The following is a 19515-nucleotide window of genomic DNA, read 5'->3' as shown; positions in this document are numbered from 1 at the left end:
ATCTCAGCTTCAAAATGGTTTACTTTTCTACCATTGATAGCTCTCTGGTCTTCATGTTTGCTTAACAGCAAATGCAGTTTTCACAGGTGAACCCCAAATCCAAAAACAAGCACTATCAAATTTTTAAGCAATCTAAAGGCCAACACCTGAGCAACTAGAAACATCAGTCACTTTCCAATACTTTTACTCACTTGAAAAGTGGGTGGGTTCAAACAAAAGGTGCTCTGTCCTGAGTTGTTTAACACATCTAGATGTAAATAGCATGAAATAAAAGCTGGAATTTTGAACTTTTGTCTCATATTCATCTTTTAATCTGAAACCCCTTGCCGTTCCAATACATTTGGAAGGCACAGCATTTCATTTTTGCTGTTTGACTGTTTTAACGTTTTCACAAAGTGAAGTGAAAATGAGATGCAATTCAACTGTTGGAACCTTTTTGAATTTGCATCCCACACAGACTCAACACTCTTATAAGCAGTAGCTGCATTTAGAGCTGTTCCACTTCACAATTAAAGCATCCTCTAATTTTATTTCAGGATAAATTTAGATGAAAAACCTGCCAGTAATTAGCTTTACAGTGGATAAGCAATCAAACTAATTATTTAAGGTGTAATTTACCCTGAAATGCTGAATACTATCATTTAAATTCCAACTTATTTACAGATGAATGGCTGAAAAGTAAACCATGTTTCTCAAGAACTAAGTAATGCAATATGTGACCTGCGATTGGCCGGTGACCAGTTCAGGGTGTATGCAACCTCTTTCCCGAAGTCAGCTGAGATAGGCGCCAGCACACCCCGATAATGGTACAGAAAATGGATGAATGGAAAAATAACCAGTGGGGGTTTATTAAGAATTTATTGGCAAATGGGAGGGAAAGAAATCTCAATTGGACTCTTGGCTAAACTCAGTTGTTGGTGGGCTCAACTGTGAAGCAATGAAATCATAGAAGCTATTGTGTGACAACTGGAGGCTGACGTTGGCGCTGTTCAGAGAAGACGCTCCCTCGCTCTGGGCCTTCTCGTGAAAGGTTTGGAAGATGAGTGGGACCACCTATGTTAGCACAGACAAGGAGATTTTAGAGCACTTCTGTGTATGAAACAGGATTGACTGTCTTTGTCTTATCTCACCTGTACTATAATAAGCTTCTTCTCCAGCGGTTTTCCATCCGGGAACATCTCTCCAAAACACATTGTGATGGTATAGTTAGGAGAGCTCCCGTTGTTCTCTTTAAACTGTTTTAGTTCTGAAATTTAAATTAAAAGAGTGATTTCACTGTGTAGTATGACATAATAATTATTGCGTTTGGAGATCTATGCCCACCATGAATAAACTTCTGGAAACTAAAGAGCTCCACAATAGTGTTTTTGGGTAATTTAATTGGGTGTGCTTGAGCCATGCTGGCTTTATCAGTGCTAGCAAACACACGGCATGTGTCCTGCCTGATGCCATAAATTCCAGACTGATGGACTTCAAGGAGCAGACCTCTCTGGATACTGTTCAGGATACAATTGGTGTATTTAATCTGGTGGAAAGACGGTTATGGTTAGAAAAATAACTGAGCCAAGCTTTGTTGAAAATTATATAGGCTACAGTTTGGACTGAAAGTGTTTTGACGAAGACAGTGTTATGAGCTTGCCAATTTCCACCACCACAATGCATTTGAACTAAAACGTGATTGAAGTGCAGATTTCATTCAATAATAATTATAAAAATATGGCCTTTACGATTTAGGAATTCCAGCCATTTTATCTAGAATACATCCATTTTTGAGGGCTCAAAAGTATTTGCTTCAAAAAGTGACATAATTGTAACTTTAAGGATAATTTCAAATCGTTGATGAATAAGAATGCACATGTAACTGTTAATTTGTTCAAATCTAAGGTTTTTGTTAAGCTTCCCTATCGATTTTATTTATTTTTTTATTTTTTTCTACTGATTTGGCTGAATATTGAGAGCTCAGTCAAACCACTGACAAATGCCAACTTAATTGCTGATACCAACTCAGGACTTATATAAGTTAGACAAAATGGATGGTACCTGACGACGAATTATGCTCATATGAGTCAATTGTCCGAATACTTTTGAGACATTGAAAATGGAAGCATTCTATATAAAATGGTGGATGGCAAACCTATCTTGATTAGAATTTTTTTTTTCTTCCCTGTAAAATGCTGTTTGTTAAAGATGCCATATTTTACCCAACCATCTTTTGTCGAGTATTTGGGATGTAATATTGTCTCTATGCTGCCTCAGTAAGCATGTGAAATATGAATTTAAATCATCCAGGTATTGCTGAGCTCCAGACGTTTTTCTGCCAAGGGGTTAGCGGATACAAAACTGGGTCAAACAGAAGTATCTGTCAGAGGGGCCTTTTCTGTACACTGTATGACAAAACCACGTTTTTTTTTTCTTTTTTTTAATTTATTTTTTAATAAATGAAATTGGCACTTTTTTTTTTTTTAAATGAAATTGGCACTTTTATACTAAGTCTATGTTCGACAGTCACTCTATAGAGGTCTAAATCGTCAAAATATGGGACTTTTAAGGATACCCAATACACAAGCCACTGTTTTTGGACTGAACTATTTTGCTGTGTTTTATGACATTCATTGTTTGTATGATCCAAAGTGAAATCAGACAATCAGAAAACCTAGAGGATATGAGTCTATACTTCAATCATGTTGTTTTATTTCAAAATAGAATAGGGCATTGACTCGGACTTGAGCCCATGCCAGCTGCAGGAAAGTCAGCTTTGTGATTTACTACACAGCTAGGATTCAATATTCCATGTTGAATATTGCGAGGCACCTGTTTGTGGTCCAGCAGGCCTTCAGTGGTGGGGAAGCAGAGAGGATAGGAGTTTTTCTCAAAGGCCTGTTGGAGGTAGTGGAGTTGGAGACGGGATGTGTTCACTATAGTCTTAAGCATTTGTCTATTTCTGTAGTGGATGGAGACCTCCAAGTCAATACTCTGATATTGAGGAAGATATGGATTTACTGTGAAAAGAAAACCTCAAATATCAGTCATGACAAAGAACAATATCACGGATACAAGCGGCAGAAATGAGGGCGTTTGGACTCTACTTAGTGATGGGGAAAAAATCTTTGCAATTCCAGAGGGGCTCAGAGTAGAGCTGCTGTTCTTCCACATTGAGAGGAGCCAAATGAGGTGGCTCGGGCATCTGGTTTGGATGCCTCATAGACTCCCTGGTGAGATGTTCCGGGCATTTCCTACCTGGAGAAGGCCCCGGGGACGACCCAGGACATGCTGGAGAGATTTTGTCTCTCAGCTGGCCTCGGGATCCCCCCAGAAGGGCTGGACGAAGTGGCTAGGGAGAGGGAAGTCTTGGCTTCCCTATGTAAGCCGCTGCCCCCCTTGATCAACCCCAGATAAGTGGAAGAAAATGGATGGTTGAACATCAACTATCCCAGACCTCCAGATGAAGAAAATTTAGATAATATAAAAATATGGGAGTTGAACGGTACCATTACACTACTGTCTGTCAATGTAGTATTTCCACAGAGCTAATTAACTCAAACATAACTCTCTAAGGTACTTTTCCCTGAATGTTTTCTTTTAGCATCCACTGTGAGGCAACAGTGTTTACCTACACAGAAGGAAGGAAATGCTCACCTGTTAAAAGATGAGGGTCATTCTCGGCTATTGCAGCAACAGAATAGTTTCCCTGGACAGTTGTATGTTGTTGGAAATATTCTGTTGACCAGAGAGAGAGAGAGAAAATGGCATTTTAATTCAGGACAGCATATGTTTTTATTATCGTTCCTTAAAGGTCCCATATTATGACTATTTAGACCTCTATAGTGTGACTAACATGGATTTAGTATAAAAATGTGAATTTCATTTACAAAACACACCTTGGTTTTGTCATACAAGTGACAACCCTCTGACAACTACTTCCGTTTGACCCAGTTTTTCATCCGCTCTGTCCATATTTGGCTCAGACCGCCCCCTTTCCTCTGATTGGTTGCCTCCATGTAGAAAACCCACTTGAGCGCACACTTTATGTTACAGTATGTTGACAGTGCTGGCTCGAGAACAAAAAGGGAAGGTGGAGCTCTTCGCAAGTGACGTAGATAAGCTCGAGAAATTCGAATGACCTGAAAAACGTCTGGCACTCAGGAATGCATGGACGATTTTAATTCATATTTCACATGTTTACTGAGGCACCATAGAGACATTATTGCATCCCAAATACTAGAAAAAGTTGCTTTGGTAAAATATGGGACCTTTAAGCAAATGGAACGTACCTGTTTTATGACTGATATGATTTTCAACAAATTGTTGCTGTTTGGACAGAAAACATAGCATTGAAATGTTAAAACAACACTCCAGAACATCAATTAGCACCAACATCAATTCTAACCAGACCAGTGTAAAACCAGCTATGCTTAAGGTTGAAATGCACCTCTGGGGAAGCCCTATAGAGGTCAACAATCATGTCAGACTCCTCCCATGAGTGTTGTATATTCTGTGTACTTTCGTCGTTGCCTACAAATGAATGAAAAACAACAACAACAACACTATAACATTCATTTTTGCTTTGATGATAGAATATCTGGATAAAGTCAAAACTGTCTTACTCTTAGTGTTGATAATTTCATAGATTTTATGAGGGTCTGTAGTCTTGGAGTTATCTTCAATCAGTTTGAAGTGCAGTGGGTGGTTGTTCAGGTTACAGCGAAAGTTTGTTTTCCACCTGGCCTTATCATTCGGGAATGCACTGATTTTACCACTGACAACTGCCCATGCCTGTGAACCGTGCAGTCAACTCTTGTTAGGTGAAATACAGTGTATCAATTTGAACTGAACTGTCATTCACTCAGACCTACATGAAATATTTTAGTGTCAACATCACTGCAGTCCCTTTTGGAGTTGTGCTTCCAGGGAATTCTGATCTTGTTTGGAGCGACGTAGCGCAGACCCTCATACTGGCCTGCCTGTACTTGCTCTATGAGCCAGCTGGCAAACAGTGGCTTGTGAGGGCTGAAAGGAACCATTAGATTTGTCATCACTCTGTTGTTTTACTGACACTCAGGAAGAAGTACGATATCCGCGTAGATGGGAGACTTTACCAGCCTCCAGTAATAGCTGAATATACTGACACGGGAAGCTTTAAAGGGAATTTACCTACCGAACAATTGTACTCACTGTCCACCCTAAACAAAGAGAGATAAAGAAATAGAGAATCTTACCATTGCATTTCTTGGCAGTTGTTTCTTCCTTAAGCAGGCGTTTATCTGATTCCTTTGAGCACCGTGTGAGATTTTATACACAAACAACAATGCGTGCCTCCTCCCTAGTGGGAGGGCACCACTTCCTGTGGTATTCCTTCCCTTCATGAGGTGCGTTTCATTCATGGTCAAGTAGGGAATGATTATATAACACTGCATTTTTATCAGACAGGAGGCTGCTCCAGGTGCATAAATCAGCTGAACCGGTGTTTTTTTCTTCTTCTTCTGGTTTTCTTAATCCATGTGTAATGTCGATACTGGGAGAAAATGGAAGTTGTTATGATGTCATCGATTGTCTTGCATCATCCTTCCATCCAAATGTCATCAGCGATTTAAAGCAACTGAAGCCTCGAGACCAAACGTAACATTCATTCATTCATTCATTCATTCATACCGCTTATCCTCACTAGGTTCGCGGGCGTGCTGGAGCCTATCCCAGCTATCTTCGGGTGAGAGGCGGGGTACACCCTGAACTGGTCGCCAGCCAATCGCAGGGCACATATAAACAAACAAATATTCACGCGCACATTCACACCTAAGGCCAATTTAGTGTCTTCAATCAACCTACCACGCATGTTTTTGGGATATGGGAGGAAACCGGAGTGCCCGGAGAAAACCCACGCAGGCACGGGGAGAACATGCAAACTCCACACAGGGGGGGCCGGGATTTGAACCCCAGTCCTCAGAACTGTGAGGCAGATGTGCTAACCTGTCGCCCACCCTGCACACACACACACACACACACGAACTAGTTCTGTATTTAATGCACAATTTACCATTTTGTCTTTTAGCTTTGAGACGATGTGCTCAAAAACTATCGTTAAATCTGCCTTGCAGCATGTTAGAACATGTCAGCTGGAGTGTCACAGTGAGATGGATGAATAAACAAAAACAAGAAGATGATTCATTGAGTTAAGATAATGTGGTGCAAATAAAAGGTAATCCTAAATTATAGCTCTATACATGTATTTTTGTGGCTGAAACTCAAAAGTGTAATCGAGACCCATTATGTGGCATGAAATCTCATCCACCTGCTCTGACCTTTAATTGAGGTATTTCTGACCAAAATAGGAAACTACTCATAGATTTCAAGTTAAATACATTTTCTGTAAATGAGGTGTCATAATCCACACCGAGGGACTTTTGGCATGAGGACCCTGCAGGTGTGTGATTGTACTCTGTGTAAGTGCGTATTAACTGATAGTGGGGCACATCAGCTTCACGACAAACTTGAAACCTCAAAACCACCGAATGGAGCTTCTCTCTACAGTATTTATAGCACAATAGTTTCCACACCTTTGAGTGGAATGCAAAACTTGAAAATCAAGGCCTTTGTTCGTGGCCTGTCTGTCTTTTACCCACACTCACCCAACAGTTTAATGTGTTGTGACAGTAGTATTTGCTAAAACTTGTTCCTCCTACTCTTTAGAAACATATGCAGTTGACATGTCAGTAATACAGAAGTGATACATGCTCATTGGGGACACTTCCTCATTCCTGCCTTGTCAACTCAGGCTTCATATCAGCAGCAGTTTAACAATTTTGTTGTACTACTCTATACTTAGGATGTGCTCCAAATTTGAAAGCTATGAAAAATCGCCTGTCTGTGAGATCCAATAGGGGTCTGTCTATTAAGGGTTTTGTATTTACCGTTCAAATGTATACTGCATGTTTCAAATTTCCCATGTTTTGCTCCCAACTGCCACAGTTCCGATTATGCGTCGTAACAGTGTAAAGAGGGAGGGAAAAACCTGCATGATTGATTTGAATCCTCATTTTATATACCTGGGGATCTTTTTTTCAATCATTCAAATTTGGCTGAGTTGTTGACAACATTCTAATGTAGTGTGTCAAATTTCAAAGAAATTTATTTTCACCCTACAGGGGCTTTAAACCTGCAATGCAATTCCGGCTGAGGTGTATGGCGGTCTACAAAAGCAATGGTGTAATTACTTGAGTCTTAGAACCACTACGCTACACTAGACAGTTACATGGATTTTCTCATCCACTGCATGTAAACACACTGGTCACTTGGAAATCTGGTGTAGTACCTTGTACCTTGGGCCATCATTTGTCTTCAGGACTGCCTGAATAATTTGTGGCATAAATTCAACCAGGTTCATGAAACATTCAGTGTCCTATCTGGACCTTTGAAATTCTTTTTGGGATCTGTGGACTTTAAAACCTGACATGGTTTTCTTAAGTTTATCTGTGGACTCCGATGTTCACGCTTTTGTGCGGAATTGTTTGCTGGTTTCGTGGCTTTTTGTGCCAACTCTTTCTCTTCCCTTGTTCCTTCCCTATCTGTCTCTTGTATATTTTTATGCTGGGTTCTATAAAACTGGGAAGTCGTACATTTCTGATGAGGAAAAAGTGCTTGAAACCATTTTTCACAACCTGTTCTGCATTTGTCACTACAGCCTCTCTAATTAGTAATTGAGCAAAATGTGAATGACTGTCGAAAAGTTTTTTTTTTTTTTTTTCTTCAACATATCCACTAACTTTCAAGGATAACAACTATGAAGTATCTCTAACAGGAAGCTTATCGGCTGTCGTCAGCCATGTGTTTGATGATGTTCCGGACTGCTGCTGGAGAGTAAGACATTTTCACACTTGGAACTTCCAAAGAGCTAGAAAACTTTCCTACTTTCCTAAACATTTCCTACCACCAGTGGCAGTATGGAATGCAGCAACAACCTGCTGGTATCGTTGAGTCGATGTCGGTTTCACGTCATGTCCTTGTACAGTCCCCTGAAAAAGTATTGGTCCCCTCCTCAAATGTTTATATTTTTGCATAGTTTTCCCACTTTAAGATCATCAAACAAACGTTAATATCAGACAAATATAACCCACATGAACTGAGAATGCTGTTTTTAAATGGTCAAATGGTTACATTTGTCTGAAGATCTTCAACATTTAAGTGGGGAAACTATGCAAAAATATAAGAATTTGAGAGGGGGGGCAGTATTTTTTCACGACACTGTAGATGTGTTTCTGTGTGTTTATTTTCAATGCATTTCTCCAAGTTTAAATTCTCATGGCTGTTTGCTGCATTTACATTCACACTTGCACGCAAGATGTTTGACAAGATTGAGAGGTGGAGGCCATTTTTTCATGATTCGGAAACTACTTTGAGATGCTTTCAGCTCAGTATGTTAGTCCTTCAAAAGTCCTTCAATTATTTTGGAATTATTGTAAAGCTATTTTTCTCATTTCCTTTACCATGCTTTGTCCAAACTCCTTGATGTTGCCATTAATTAATGTTGCCTCATCCAAACTTGATGAAATCTTTTTAACCTTGTAACCATTGATATGATGCAACTATGTATAAGGGATTTTCTTTTGGTAATCCACTCTACTGTATTGTTGTCCCTCCTCTTTCAACTTTCCCTCATGTTCACTATCTCAAACATACACCCGCGCTCTCACACACCTCTCTTTGAGAAGGGACTGCAGATGAGGGGGATCCCCCGTCCAGGTCGACCGGGCCGCAATGGATGTCGAGTGGGCAACATCAACCTCATAGTCTGGTGCTGTACAATGTTCATTACGATAGCAAGATGCTGGACAGTGTTCCGTAAGATGACATAAGAGTCCATTTAAAGAGAAAAGGTGCCACGCGGTAGACTCCTTCTGTGGTTCTGCCTCTACTTTACAGTTCTAAGGACCGGGGTTACAATCCAGCTTCCCCTGTGTGGACTTTGCATGTTCTCCCTGTCCCTACGTGGGTTTTCTCAGAGTACTCCGGATTACAATGTGCAGTGTTTCTACAGTGTTTTATTCTCTATTTTCAATTATTATTATAAGAATGCTAGTTTGGATTGGCTGGCGACCAGTTCAGGGATAGACTCCAGCACCCCTGTGACCCTAGTGAAGATAAGCAGTATAGAAAAGATAAGTAATGTTCCAACTGATAAACTATTGTTTTTTGCAATACCTTCCAGAAAAGGGGCAGGTTAACCACTGTATTGAATCACCTTTTGTTTACAGTTTAGGGACTGAGGAAACTAATTGTTGAAGCTTTGTAGGTGGAATTCTTTCTCATTCTTGCTTGATGTACAACTTAAGTTGCTCAACAGTCGGGGGTCTTGTCATATTTTGCGCTTCATAATGCACCGCACATTTTCAATAGGCAGGTCAGTTTAGTACTCGCACATTTACTACGAAGCCACAGTGTTGTAACACATGTGGTAACGAGCTCTCTAGAATTGTCTGTTTCTGTGTTTTTCCATTCGTCTTTGGAGACATTACACGACTTACTTACACAAGGGAAGACTTCACCATTTTATTCTCGGAGTTACTCACCGGTGGAGCAGCTGGGATCAATGGCGCATGGAGGTGACGCCACAGGGGGAAGCGAGCCGGAGTGCAGGTCAAGCTCCAGAACAGAGGGTTCCAAGTGCCGCTTCCGTCGTTTCACCTAAAAAGTCTACGCTCTCTACCCAACAAAATGGACCAGCTTCATCTTCACACAAAGACCAGTAAAGACTTAGGACATTCAGCTATCCTGTCCTTCACAGAGACATTGCTATGTGAACGCATCCCCGATGACGCAGTAATGCTTCCGGGCTTTCAACTACACCGAGCGGACTGCGTCACGGAGCTAGTAGGGAAAACGAAAGGTGGTGGAATATGCTTCTATATCAACAAAAAAATGTTGTCCTGTTCAGCTGTTCGGGTAAGCAGAAAGGAAGATCTGTATCCCTTTTATGCCGGAACAGTTTTACTGTGTCACAGTGGACTTTTTAAGCTGGCACTGTGGTTTCTTTGTATTCTGGTGGGTATTGAGAATTACAGTCAAACAGGGAGTAATCACAAAAGAGTATCAAATGGGCATCACGGGCCCATAGTTGGCAATGATTGACTCTTAGCTTTGGTGTATATTCATTTGTTTGTAGGTTTGTAAAGCCTGCTCCAGCTGTGGCATGTGGTTTGGAGGTGAAAGTCCACTTGTTCCACTGTTCGTTTGTGATACTCAAATGATGAAGTCCCACATACCACTGTTTTACATGGTCTTAATAAAAACTGCATTAGATGTCATTGGAAGTGTAAAGAGGGGTGTGAGTAATCAGAGCATTATCCTTGGCGACCCTGCTGTTGACAGGGGCAGCCCTAAGAATTGTGGCATGACCTTTGGTGTTTCATCATGGGAAAGTAACAGTAGACGCTATCCAAAATCTGTAAAAGGAAAACACACAATCGCAAATACTGAATAGTGTCACATACGTGGTTAGGGCGAGGGCGAGTAACGCAAGGCAAGAACATGGTGAACCCAATTGCAGGGAAGCAAGGCAGGAGTGCAGGAGTCTCAAAATAATATTTAATCTTCGAAAAGGGAAAACTGAACAAAGTCCCACAACAGATACCAAACCAAAGTAACAAAGAAACACTTTAATATCTAAAACTGGAAACAAACTATGACCTGTGAGTAAGACGTGGTATAGATAGGGAAAATGACACCTGACAATGACATACCGCAATGATAAAGACAACTGACGACTATGACATGGCAAAGACATGTGACAATGAACCGACAAGAACTGAAAGAAACCAGGGAACTAAATACAAACAGATAGACGAGACAACGAGGAACACCTGGACAAGACATGAGTGGCTGGAGAGAGCCGATTGGTCGACAAAGCAGACGAGAACAGGTGGACACAACAACTTAATGAGCACACAAACATGGAACACAGGAAAACATGGAACAAAACTAAACACAACCCAAACCAAAACACAGACCATGACAGTACCCCCCCCCTCTAAAGGAACGTATCCCAAACGTTCCCCAAACAACAACCAAAAAGTCACCAACCCAGGGTGGGCGGAAGGGGGCCTGGAGGAGGGTACAGAGTCCACCCCTCAGGTCAGTCTGGTGGTCATCCAGGCCACCCGGGGTGAGGTGCTTGGCTGAGCGGTTCAGGAGGTCGTCCAGGACGCCAAGCACCAGGGTCTTTACAGGGCCATTCAGGCGGACGGCCACGGTGCCGAAGCCAATGGTAATGCAGGGGCCAGGCAATAGGGTTGGATGGCGGCCGCTGGACGAGTGCCGCCGGAGCAAGGACAGGTGGCGGCCGCTGCCGAGGAGCAGGAACGGGAGCCTGCCGCAGCTGCAGAGGAGCAGGAACGGGGCCTGCAGTCGCTTCCTCAGCCTGCCGCAATTGAGGTTTGGGAGTAGAGGGTATGGGAGTGGAAGAGTGCACAAGGTCTCGGGAAGGTGAACAAGGAAAAATGGCTGGTACTGAAGATGGTGGCTTGGGGCAGGTTTGACTAGACGTGACTTAATTGGAGCCGTGGAACAACGTGTGGGAACAGGTGAAAAATTAAGTGACTTGTGAACAGGGGAAAAACAACGAGGGGGCAAAAGTTGACCTTTACTTGGGCGCCTCCGTTGGCCACCACGCGGTGGTCCCGGGTAGATGGCCAAACGGGTGCTCAAGAAAAGGTCAGAGGGAAAGGATTTGGACTCACTGGGGTTGGAAACGGGGAGACATGACAAAAACTGACGAGGACGGGATAAACTAGGGAAGGAACCAGAAAAATCGAAGTCTGTGTCAGAGTCAGAATCAGACAGAAGGTTAACTAAATCGGGGCCATCTTCACAATCAGAAAAATCAGAAACTAAAGAAACATGTGGATGTAAAATAGTAGGGCATGGTGAATAACTAGGACAAGTGGGGGGACCCGATGAAAAGGACAGAAAAGACTGAACGATAGGGCTTACTGGAGGAGGGTAGGTATGGATGGCAGGCTGAGGACGGTGGGAGGCAGTTTGGTGGTGTCCAGGGTGACGCCATCTTCTTCCCGCTGGGTCCTGTTCTGGTCGGTTCATTCTGTCACGTACGTGGTTAGGGCGAGGGCGAGTAACGCAAGGCAAGAACATGGTGGACCCAATTGCAGGGAAGCAGGGAGGCAAGGCAGGAGTGCGGGAGTCTCAAAATAATATTTCATCTTCAAAAGGGGAAAACTGAACAAAGTCCCACAACAGATACCAATCAAATCAAAGTAACAAAGAAACACTCGAATATCTAAAACTGGAAACAAACTATGACCTGTGAGTAAGATGTGGAATAGAAAGGGAAAATGACACCTGACAATAACATACCACAATGATAAAGACAACTGACGACTATGACATGGCAGAGACATGTGACAACGACAATGAACCGACAAGAACTGAAAGAAACCAGGGAACTAAATACAAACATATAGACGAGACAACGAGGAACACCTGGACAAGACATGAGTGGCTGGAGAGAGCCGATTGGTCGACACAAAGCAGACGAGAACAGGTGGACACAACAACTTAATGAGCACACGACAAACATAAAACACAGGAAAACATGGAACAAAACTAAACACAACCCAAACCAAAACACAGACCATGACAAATAGAAGGAGAATACGGGTTGGGAATCCTATATTTTGACATTAGAAAAAGCTCAGCACAGGACCGAGCAAAAATGTCACTAAAGTTATACATATTGTACTGAAATAATGATTTTGCTCAGTGTGAAATCATGGCCTGTGACAATAGATGGATAGTTCGTTGTACGTTCTGCCATTTAGTGGAATTACATTGAATTGTTCTGCCTCGTCGCAGACATGGGTAAATGAACAAAGATACATGATTTATGGTCAATTATATTCGGACCAGTCAAGTGAAATTGGCCAATTTCCCGGAATCACTGATCGAATGAGATCCATATTGGAACCTTCTCAAATGTTCTGCTTTAACAACAGCAGTGACACTGCTGGAGCGGTGTTCCCGGAAAGCTTCGAAGTATTGGGTAAGAGCATTGCACCCAAGACAATACACAAAATACTCAAGTGAGATAAAAGTGGGAATAAATTGATTGATGCGTGGAAAACACTGTAGAGAAACAAATATTCAGTCAATATGAAACCTCTCAGTTCCATTGTTCAATCCAATTCTGCACCATCCATTCATCCATGCGTCCATCTGTCCATCCAACCCCCACGACCCTGCAGAAGATGGATGCACGGATGTATAGTTAGCCCACCTGCCTCACACTTCTAAGGTTCAGGGTTCCAAACTCGGCTCGGCCTTCCCGTGTGGAGTTTGCATGTTTTCTCAGTGCTTGTGTGGGGTTTCTCCGGACACTAAGGCTTCCTCCCACGTTCCAAGAGCATGCATGTTAGGTGGAGAAATCTAAACTGTCTCAAAAGTTGAATCATGAGTTAAAAAAACAAAAAAACTGGATGAATGGTTACGTTTTTAAATTGTGGGGAGATTTGTCGCAATTACTCGTTTATACCGTAAGATGGCGTAATTACCCAATTTATGCTTGCAGTCCTTGCTCAGGTTTCTACGTGGATTGCATCGCTGAGTTGCTTCTAAAAAAGACCAACCGTGCACAGATGTTCCGAAACTGAACCCGAACAAAGCCAAGAGTTTTTAATTTTTTAATTTTGAATTTTTTTTAAGTGTGGTGCACATTTAAAAACCGCATGTCTAATTCTCTTGTTATCAAACTGTCCGCTCCTAGACGGTGCTGAAATGCCTCCGTGCACCTGCAGTTCGATTTGGGATGAACTCCCCGAACACTCTCCAGCAATGCCTTCGCCTTTGCCTTTCTAACGGGAGCGAACGTCAACCCGCCGCACGTCATAAACACAATGTTGACTTTGGAGTGAATGGCGTCCTCGCGCCACTTGTCTAATTGCCAATTACTGTGCACAGAGACACGCTTCGCGTCCATTTGGCTGCGTCAAGCTGTAGCCTGGATACGGCACCGCGCGTCTTGGTATTTGCGATCGTAAAGAGCCAGAGGAGAACGATGGTGGGGGGGCGAGGACTTTTGATTTGAAGACTTGCCAGGGGTACATTGTCAAATTCAAAAGACATTTCAAAGAGTCCAACCATTCACTTTTTTCCCTACTCACCCCCAGTCTTTTCTGTCTCCCCCCCCCCCCCCAACCCCTGTCCCTCGCCCCCTCCCCTCCCCTCCTCCATGCTTTCTTCTCGCACGGTTGCAGGCCGTTTGAATGGACCAATGGGCCTTCAAGTTGGAGACATTGGGATGCAAATGAGGCCAGCGCGTGCTCGGGGCCCAGTGAAAGCTCAGATTGTTTATTGAGCTCCCGGAGCCACGCGCCTGGCCCGAGGGAGCCGGCCCGCGAAGAATCGCACAGCGGGGGCGGGGCCTCACCACGGAGCGTGCATGCGAGGGGAGGGAGGCTGGGGTGGGGTGGGGTGCGCGTCAGGGCGCGTGGTGAAAAAGAGGAGTGCTGCCAAAGTTTGGGTCACAACGGCTCGTGGGCAATAGCAGTCAAGAGAGACTTGGACCTGCACACGGGCCTCCCACGCGAAGGACACGAGAGCCAAGCGCCGCCGCATCCATCACGGGAGCTGTCACAGCAGACATGGCAACCATCAGCAGCACGCAGGCAGCCTTCGCCTTCGCGCTGACGGAGAGGCGCGCCGGCTCGAGCGCGCACGCCCCGGCGCAGGATTGCTCGCTCCCGAGCGCGCACGAGCAGAACCGCGGCAAGGTGCTGAAGAGACAGCGCTCCGACTCGCCCGAGCTGCTGCGCTGCAAGCGGCGCCTGAGCTTCAACGGTCTGGGCTACGCCATCCCGCAGCAGCAGCCCGTGGCCGTGGCCCGGCGGAACGAACGAGAGCGGAACCGGGTCAAGCAGGTCAACATGGGCTTCCAGACGCTGCGCCAGCACGTCCCCAACGGGGCCGCCAACAAGAAGATGAGCAAGGTGGAGACTTTGCGCTCCGCGGTGGAGTACATCCGCGCTTTGCAGCAGCTTTTAGACGAGCACGACGCCGTGTCGGCCGCCTTCCAGTGCGGACTGCCCTCGCCCACGCTCTCCAACACCTACTCGGCCGACCCGGAGTCGCCTCACTCCACCTACTCGTCCGACGAGCCTCTGAGCTCCGAGGAGCAAGAGTTGCTGGACTTCACCACCTGGTTCGACCGCTACTGACTCAGAAGCCCACGCGTGCGTCAACGCGAGACTGTGAGCGCCCTCCCTCCTTCCCTCCTTCCCTCCCTCCCTCACCCGAGTGACTCTCTGCGAGAAAGGCAGCCAAGCAATAATGACAGGAATGAAGGAGTGTGTCATGTTGACGCGCTGAAGTAAATACTGTTGAATAAGTGCAATTATTAGGTGACACGCGCGCGCGCCCTCACGTGACTGCAGATGGGCAAACGTTTCTTCTCATTTCTTTCTTGTCATTCATTCTAACACATGCCGCACCTATTTTTGTACACTGAAAATAAATGATCGCAGATGGATTATCAGCAATATCTAGGCTACCTGGGACGCACTGTCGTTGAGTTCCCTCTTTTTATAGAAAAATATAGAGAAAACTAGGTGGCCATCAGAAGATCTCTATTGATGTATGCACTTGTTCTCCACTTTCTGTAGCCTCCGAATGTAAATATTTGATTCGAACAGATATATTTTGTGTAAGATAACTTTTATAAATAAAAGCATCTATTTATATGAAATGCTTGCGGGTGTGTATCAATTTGCTTCCATCTTTATGACCTTATGTTGACGCGTGGAAGGGAGTGTGTGGCGGTAATTGAGCAAACTATGGAGCACTTCTATTCAACCCTCAAGCCCCCCTCCTCAGTGACCCTTCCCCGATTTGATTGGGCACATGGGGCTAAAATTGCACAGCTGCGTGAGCCCTCATTAAGCATTACGAGACGCTCACCTTCCGCGACTCTTTGTCTGCATTCGGGGAGGGGAGATTAATATTACTTTTCTTTCATTGCATTGTTTTATGTGTTCACTATTTCGCCTGCAGGGAGAGTGTTTTTTTTTTCCCTTCTTTTTCTTTTTCACTCTTCTCAAAGCCTACTTGAAATACGGCCCCGGGAAAGTCAGCAAGACAATGAGTCAGGTCAAAATTCGTATTGGCCTGACTAAGATCAATCAAAATAAAAACCTGGCCTTGCAGACCAGTTGCATCCCCGACTGTGTTTTTTATGCAGGGCTCAATCACAAGCACATCTCTCGCAAAATTGGGAGCACAACACCCCACTGTGGGCGCCATTGTGCTTTCTTTGCGGCTCATTATTCAAATTAGGGTCGTTATGGTAAATGATTAAACTCGATTATGATGATGATGATGATGATGATTATCATCGCCATTAAAGTCTGATGGCAAAAACAGCCACGCAGATGATGACACAAAACTTATTTTTTTCCTTTGATGCAACTTTTGAAGGACACCGTTATAATGACTACATATACATAGACTACATATACTGTATATATTTAATAGAAATAACTATTAGACTAGATATATTTATATAATATTATTACTGTTGTTATTTTGGTAAATGATGTATTATGAAAAAATATATTTATTTAATTTGTATATATATATATATATATATATATATATATATATATTTATAGAATGTACAAAAGGATAGCATTATAAATGTGTATATATATCCATCCATCTATCCATCCATTTTCTGAGCCGCTTCTCCGCACTAGGGTCGCGGGTGTGCTGGAGCCTTTCCCAGCTGTCATCGGGCAGGAGGCGGGGTACACCCTGAACTGGTTGCCAGCCAATCGCAGGGCACATACAAACAAACAACCTTTCGCACTCACAGTCATGCCTATGGGCAATTTAGAGTCTCCAATTAATGCATGTTTTTGGGATGTGGGAGGAAACCGGAGTGCCCGGAGAAAACCCACACAGGCACGGGGAGAACATGCAAACTCCACACAAGCGGGGCTGGGGATTGAACCCGGGTCCTCAGAACTGTGAGGCTGACGATCTAACCAGTCGGCTACCGTGAAAAAAAGTGACAACTAAAAAAACTGTTCATCTTCAGATTTTTTTTTTGTCATGCCACCACTATATTTTGTATACCAGTGAGAAGGACAGAGAAGTTTGTGATGATAACCATAGAACCGGAAACACAACTTATTGTAATGTCACAAAGAGGTGCAAATGTCTCCCTTCTGGCTTCTCAGTATGATATGTACTGGGTTAGAAGAAAGTGAGTTAATGTCATCAATTAAAAAAGGAAGAAAAAATACCCCTCAAGGTGTTTATTCTCAATAGGTGAATACACCCACGAGTCTGTCACTTGCCATCAAAGTTTCAAGTGAGTACATTGTTAGTGATTTAGGAAGCAACTCTACAATGGTTAACCTATTTTTACACTTTCATGAGAGTTGAGAATGTTATGAAGTTCACGTTATATTTACTGAATGTTGTATTCATTTAGTTTGAAGGGCGGTTTAATTATTTGTTGTACTTTTATGACAGTTAAGACTGTTTAAATGTTTGAACAGTGTGGAAAATGATGAATTAATATTACTTGTTGAATTTTTTAAAAATTGTAAAAGATTGAGTTTGGTGTCAGAGTTACTGTGCTATAAATAAGATTTTTGTAATGAAACTATACAATACAAATATTTTAATGTACTAAAACATAATTAAAATAACAATAATAATAATACAAATGAATAAAAATAATAAAACAATACAAAAATAATACATTGTATTATATATACACAGGCGGCACGGTGGCCGACTGGTTAGAGCGTCAACCTTACAGTGTGGAGTTTGCATGTTCTCCCCGTGCCTGCGTGGGTTTTCTCCGGGCACTCCGGTTTCCTCCCACATCCCAAAAACATGCATTAATTGGAGACTCTAAATTGCCCGTAGGCATGACTGTGAGTGCGAATGGTTGTTTGTTTCGATGTGCCCTGCGATTGGCTGGCAACCAGTTCAAGGTGTACCCCGCCTCCTGCCCGATGACAGCTGGGATAGGCTCCAGCACACCCGCGACCCTCGTGAGGAGAAGCGGCTCAGAAAATGGATGGATGGAAACATTTTTGGCTGCGAGAAATTACATGGTTCTACTGCCTCATTGAGAGGCTTGCGGCATTGGATCCTTTTCAACTCAAATTTAAGTTATGGTTCCTTGAATGCTCTACAAAATGGGTACACGCACACACACACACACACACACACACACACACACACACAGACTGCAGGTGTTAGCCACGTGTCTGCACTTGAGAGGGGGTGACAAAATCTCTGGTGCATCTATTGGTCAGTGGCACAGTCAGGATCAAACAAGTGATGAATGACTTGAAAGACATAATGTGTTGTATAACCCTATACGTCACCAGGACTCCCAAAGACAAATCAAATTGGGGCGTGCAACACCCCGCTGCCCCATTATGACACGCTTGATGGTGTCTCTGATGTCCTTGAGTGTCAACCAGAGGCCAGCTCACTCAATGAAAGAAAGCGTTTGTCCACTGACGGATTGATTGATATGCAATTTTCCCCTCAGCTACAACGAGACAAGATCATTTATTCATGCTACTTTGTCCCGTTGGGTCATTTTCATGTTGCAAATATAAGGGCCATGTTCATGTTAATCTATCATTAAATAATCAATCACATGCAGCCCATTTATGCATGCAGGCCAATGCGACAAGAGTCAAGAGTTGGGTGGTGTTCGTCACTTACTCCTGTGTGTGTCCCTAAATTATGTGTTGTTGAATATGTAGCCAGCAAGTTTTTTATTAGTGTGTGTGTGCCACAACACAAGCAATAAACAGCATTAAGAAGTCAGAACATATTTACATGCTATCAGTCTAACTCCCCCCCCCCACACACACACACATACATATGTACATACATACATACAGATACTCCAATTACAATGAAGGAGGGATGTATAAAACTTGATTGTAATCCACCTGTTGTAAATTGAGTTGATTGGATTTGATTTGGAAAGGCACACACTTGTTTATACAAGGTCCCACCATTGGCAGCGCATGTCAACACAAACCTGATTGTGCTGGACAGATGGAAAGAATACTTTGAGGAGTTGATGAATGAGGAAAATAAGAGAGAAGGAAGAGTAGAAGAGGCAAGTGTGGTGGACCAGGAAGTGGCAGTGGAAGTTAGAAAGGCAGTTGGTCCTGATGACATATCTGTGGAGGTTTGGCAGGATCTCGGAGAGGTGGCTGTGGAGTTTTTGACCAGGTTGTTCAACAGAATTCTAGAAGATGTCGCAGGAATGGATGAAAGATGTGCTGGGGCCAATTTGTCAGAACAAGGGTGATGTGCAACAGAGTTGTGAGAACTGTTGAGGCATAAAGTTGATGAGTCACGCAGTAAAGTTAAGGGAAAGAGTAGTGGAGGCTATACTCAGGACAGAAGTGAGTATTAATGAGCAATAATATGGTTTCATGCCTAGGAGGAGTACCACAGATGCATTATTTACCT

The 19515-nt window shown here is 43.4% G+C and overlaps 2 protein-coding genes across 3 annotated transcripts; one reads left to right on the top strand and one right to left on the bottom strand.

The window, feature by feature from the left end:
* Positions 1–777: 777 nt before the first annotated feature.
* Positions 778–5340, bottom strand: irf7 (interferon regulatory factor 7). Of its 2 annotated transcripts, XM_061677618.1 has the most exons (10): positions 5217–5340; positions 4854–5007; positions 4605–4773; positions 4430–4512; positions 4272–4308; positions 3637–3717; positions 2812–2999; positions 1324–1525; positions 1131–1246; positions 780–1053 (listed from the first exon to the last, which is right to left on the bottom strand). In XM_061677618.1, exons 1-10 carry the CDS (start codon positions 5222–5224, stop codon positions 886–888), a joined length of 1206 nt encoding a protein of 401 aa, XP_061533602.1. In that variant the 5' UTR covers positions 5225–5340; the 3' UTR covers positions 780–885. The 2 variants fall into 2 exon arrangements, with proteins under 2 accessions (XP_061533601.1, XP_061533602.1); XM_061677617.1 differs by lacking the exon at positions 5217–5340 and having other exon boundaries at positions 778–1053; positions 4854–5185.
* A 9302-nt stretch (positions 5341–14642) lies between these two features.
* Positions 14643–15215, top strand: ascl1b (achaete-scute family bHLH transcription factor 1b). Its single transcript, XM_061677468.1, has one exon. The coding sequence runs from the start codon at positions 14643–14645 to the stop codon at positions 15213–15215; it is 573 nt and encodes a 190-aa protein (XP_061533452.1).
* Positions 15216–19515: the final 4300 nt, after the last annotated feature.

The sequence above is a fragment of the Phycodurus eques genome, chromosome 5 (assembly GCF_024500275.1).
Source record: "Phycodurus eques isolate BA_2022a chromosome 5, UOR_Pequ_1.1, whole genome shotgun sequence".
Taxonomy (NCBI): Eukaryota; Metazoa; Chordata; class Actinopteri; order Syngnathiformes; family Syngnathidae; genus Phycodurus; species Phycodurus eques.
The sequence above is the reverse complement of the archived record's forward strand: the minus strand, read 5'-3'. Positions and strand labels throughout refer to the sequence as shown.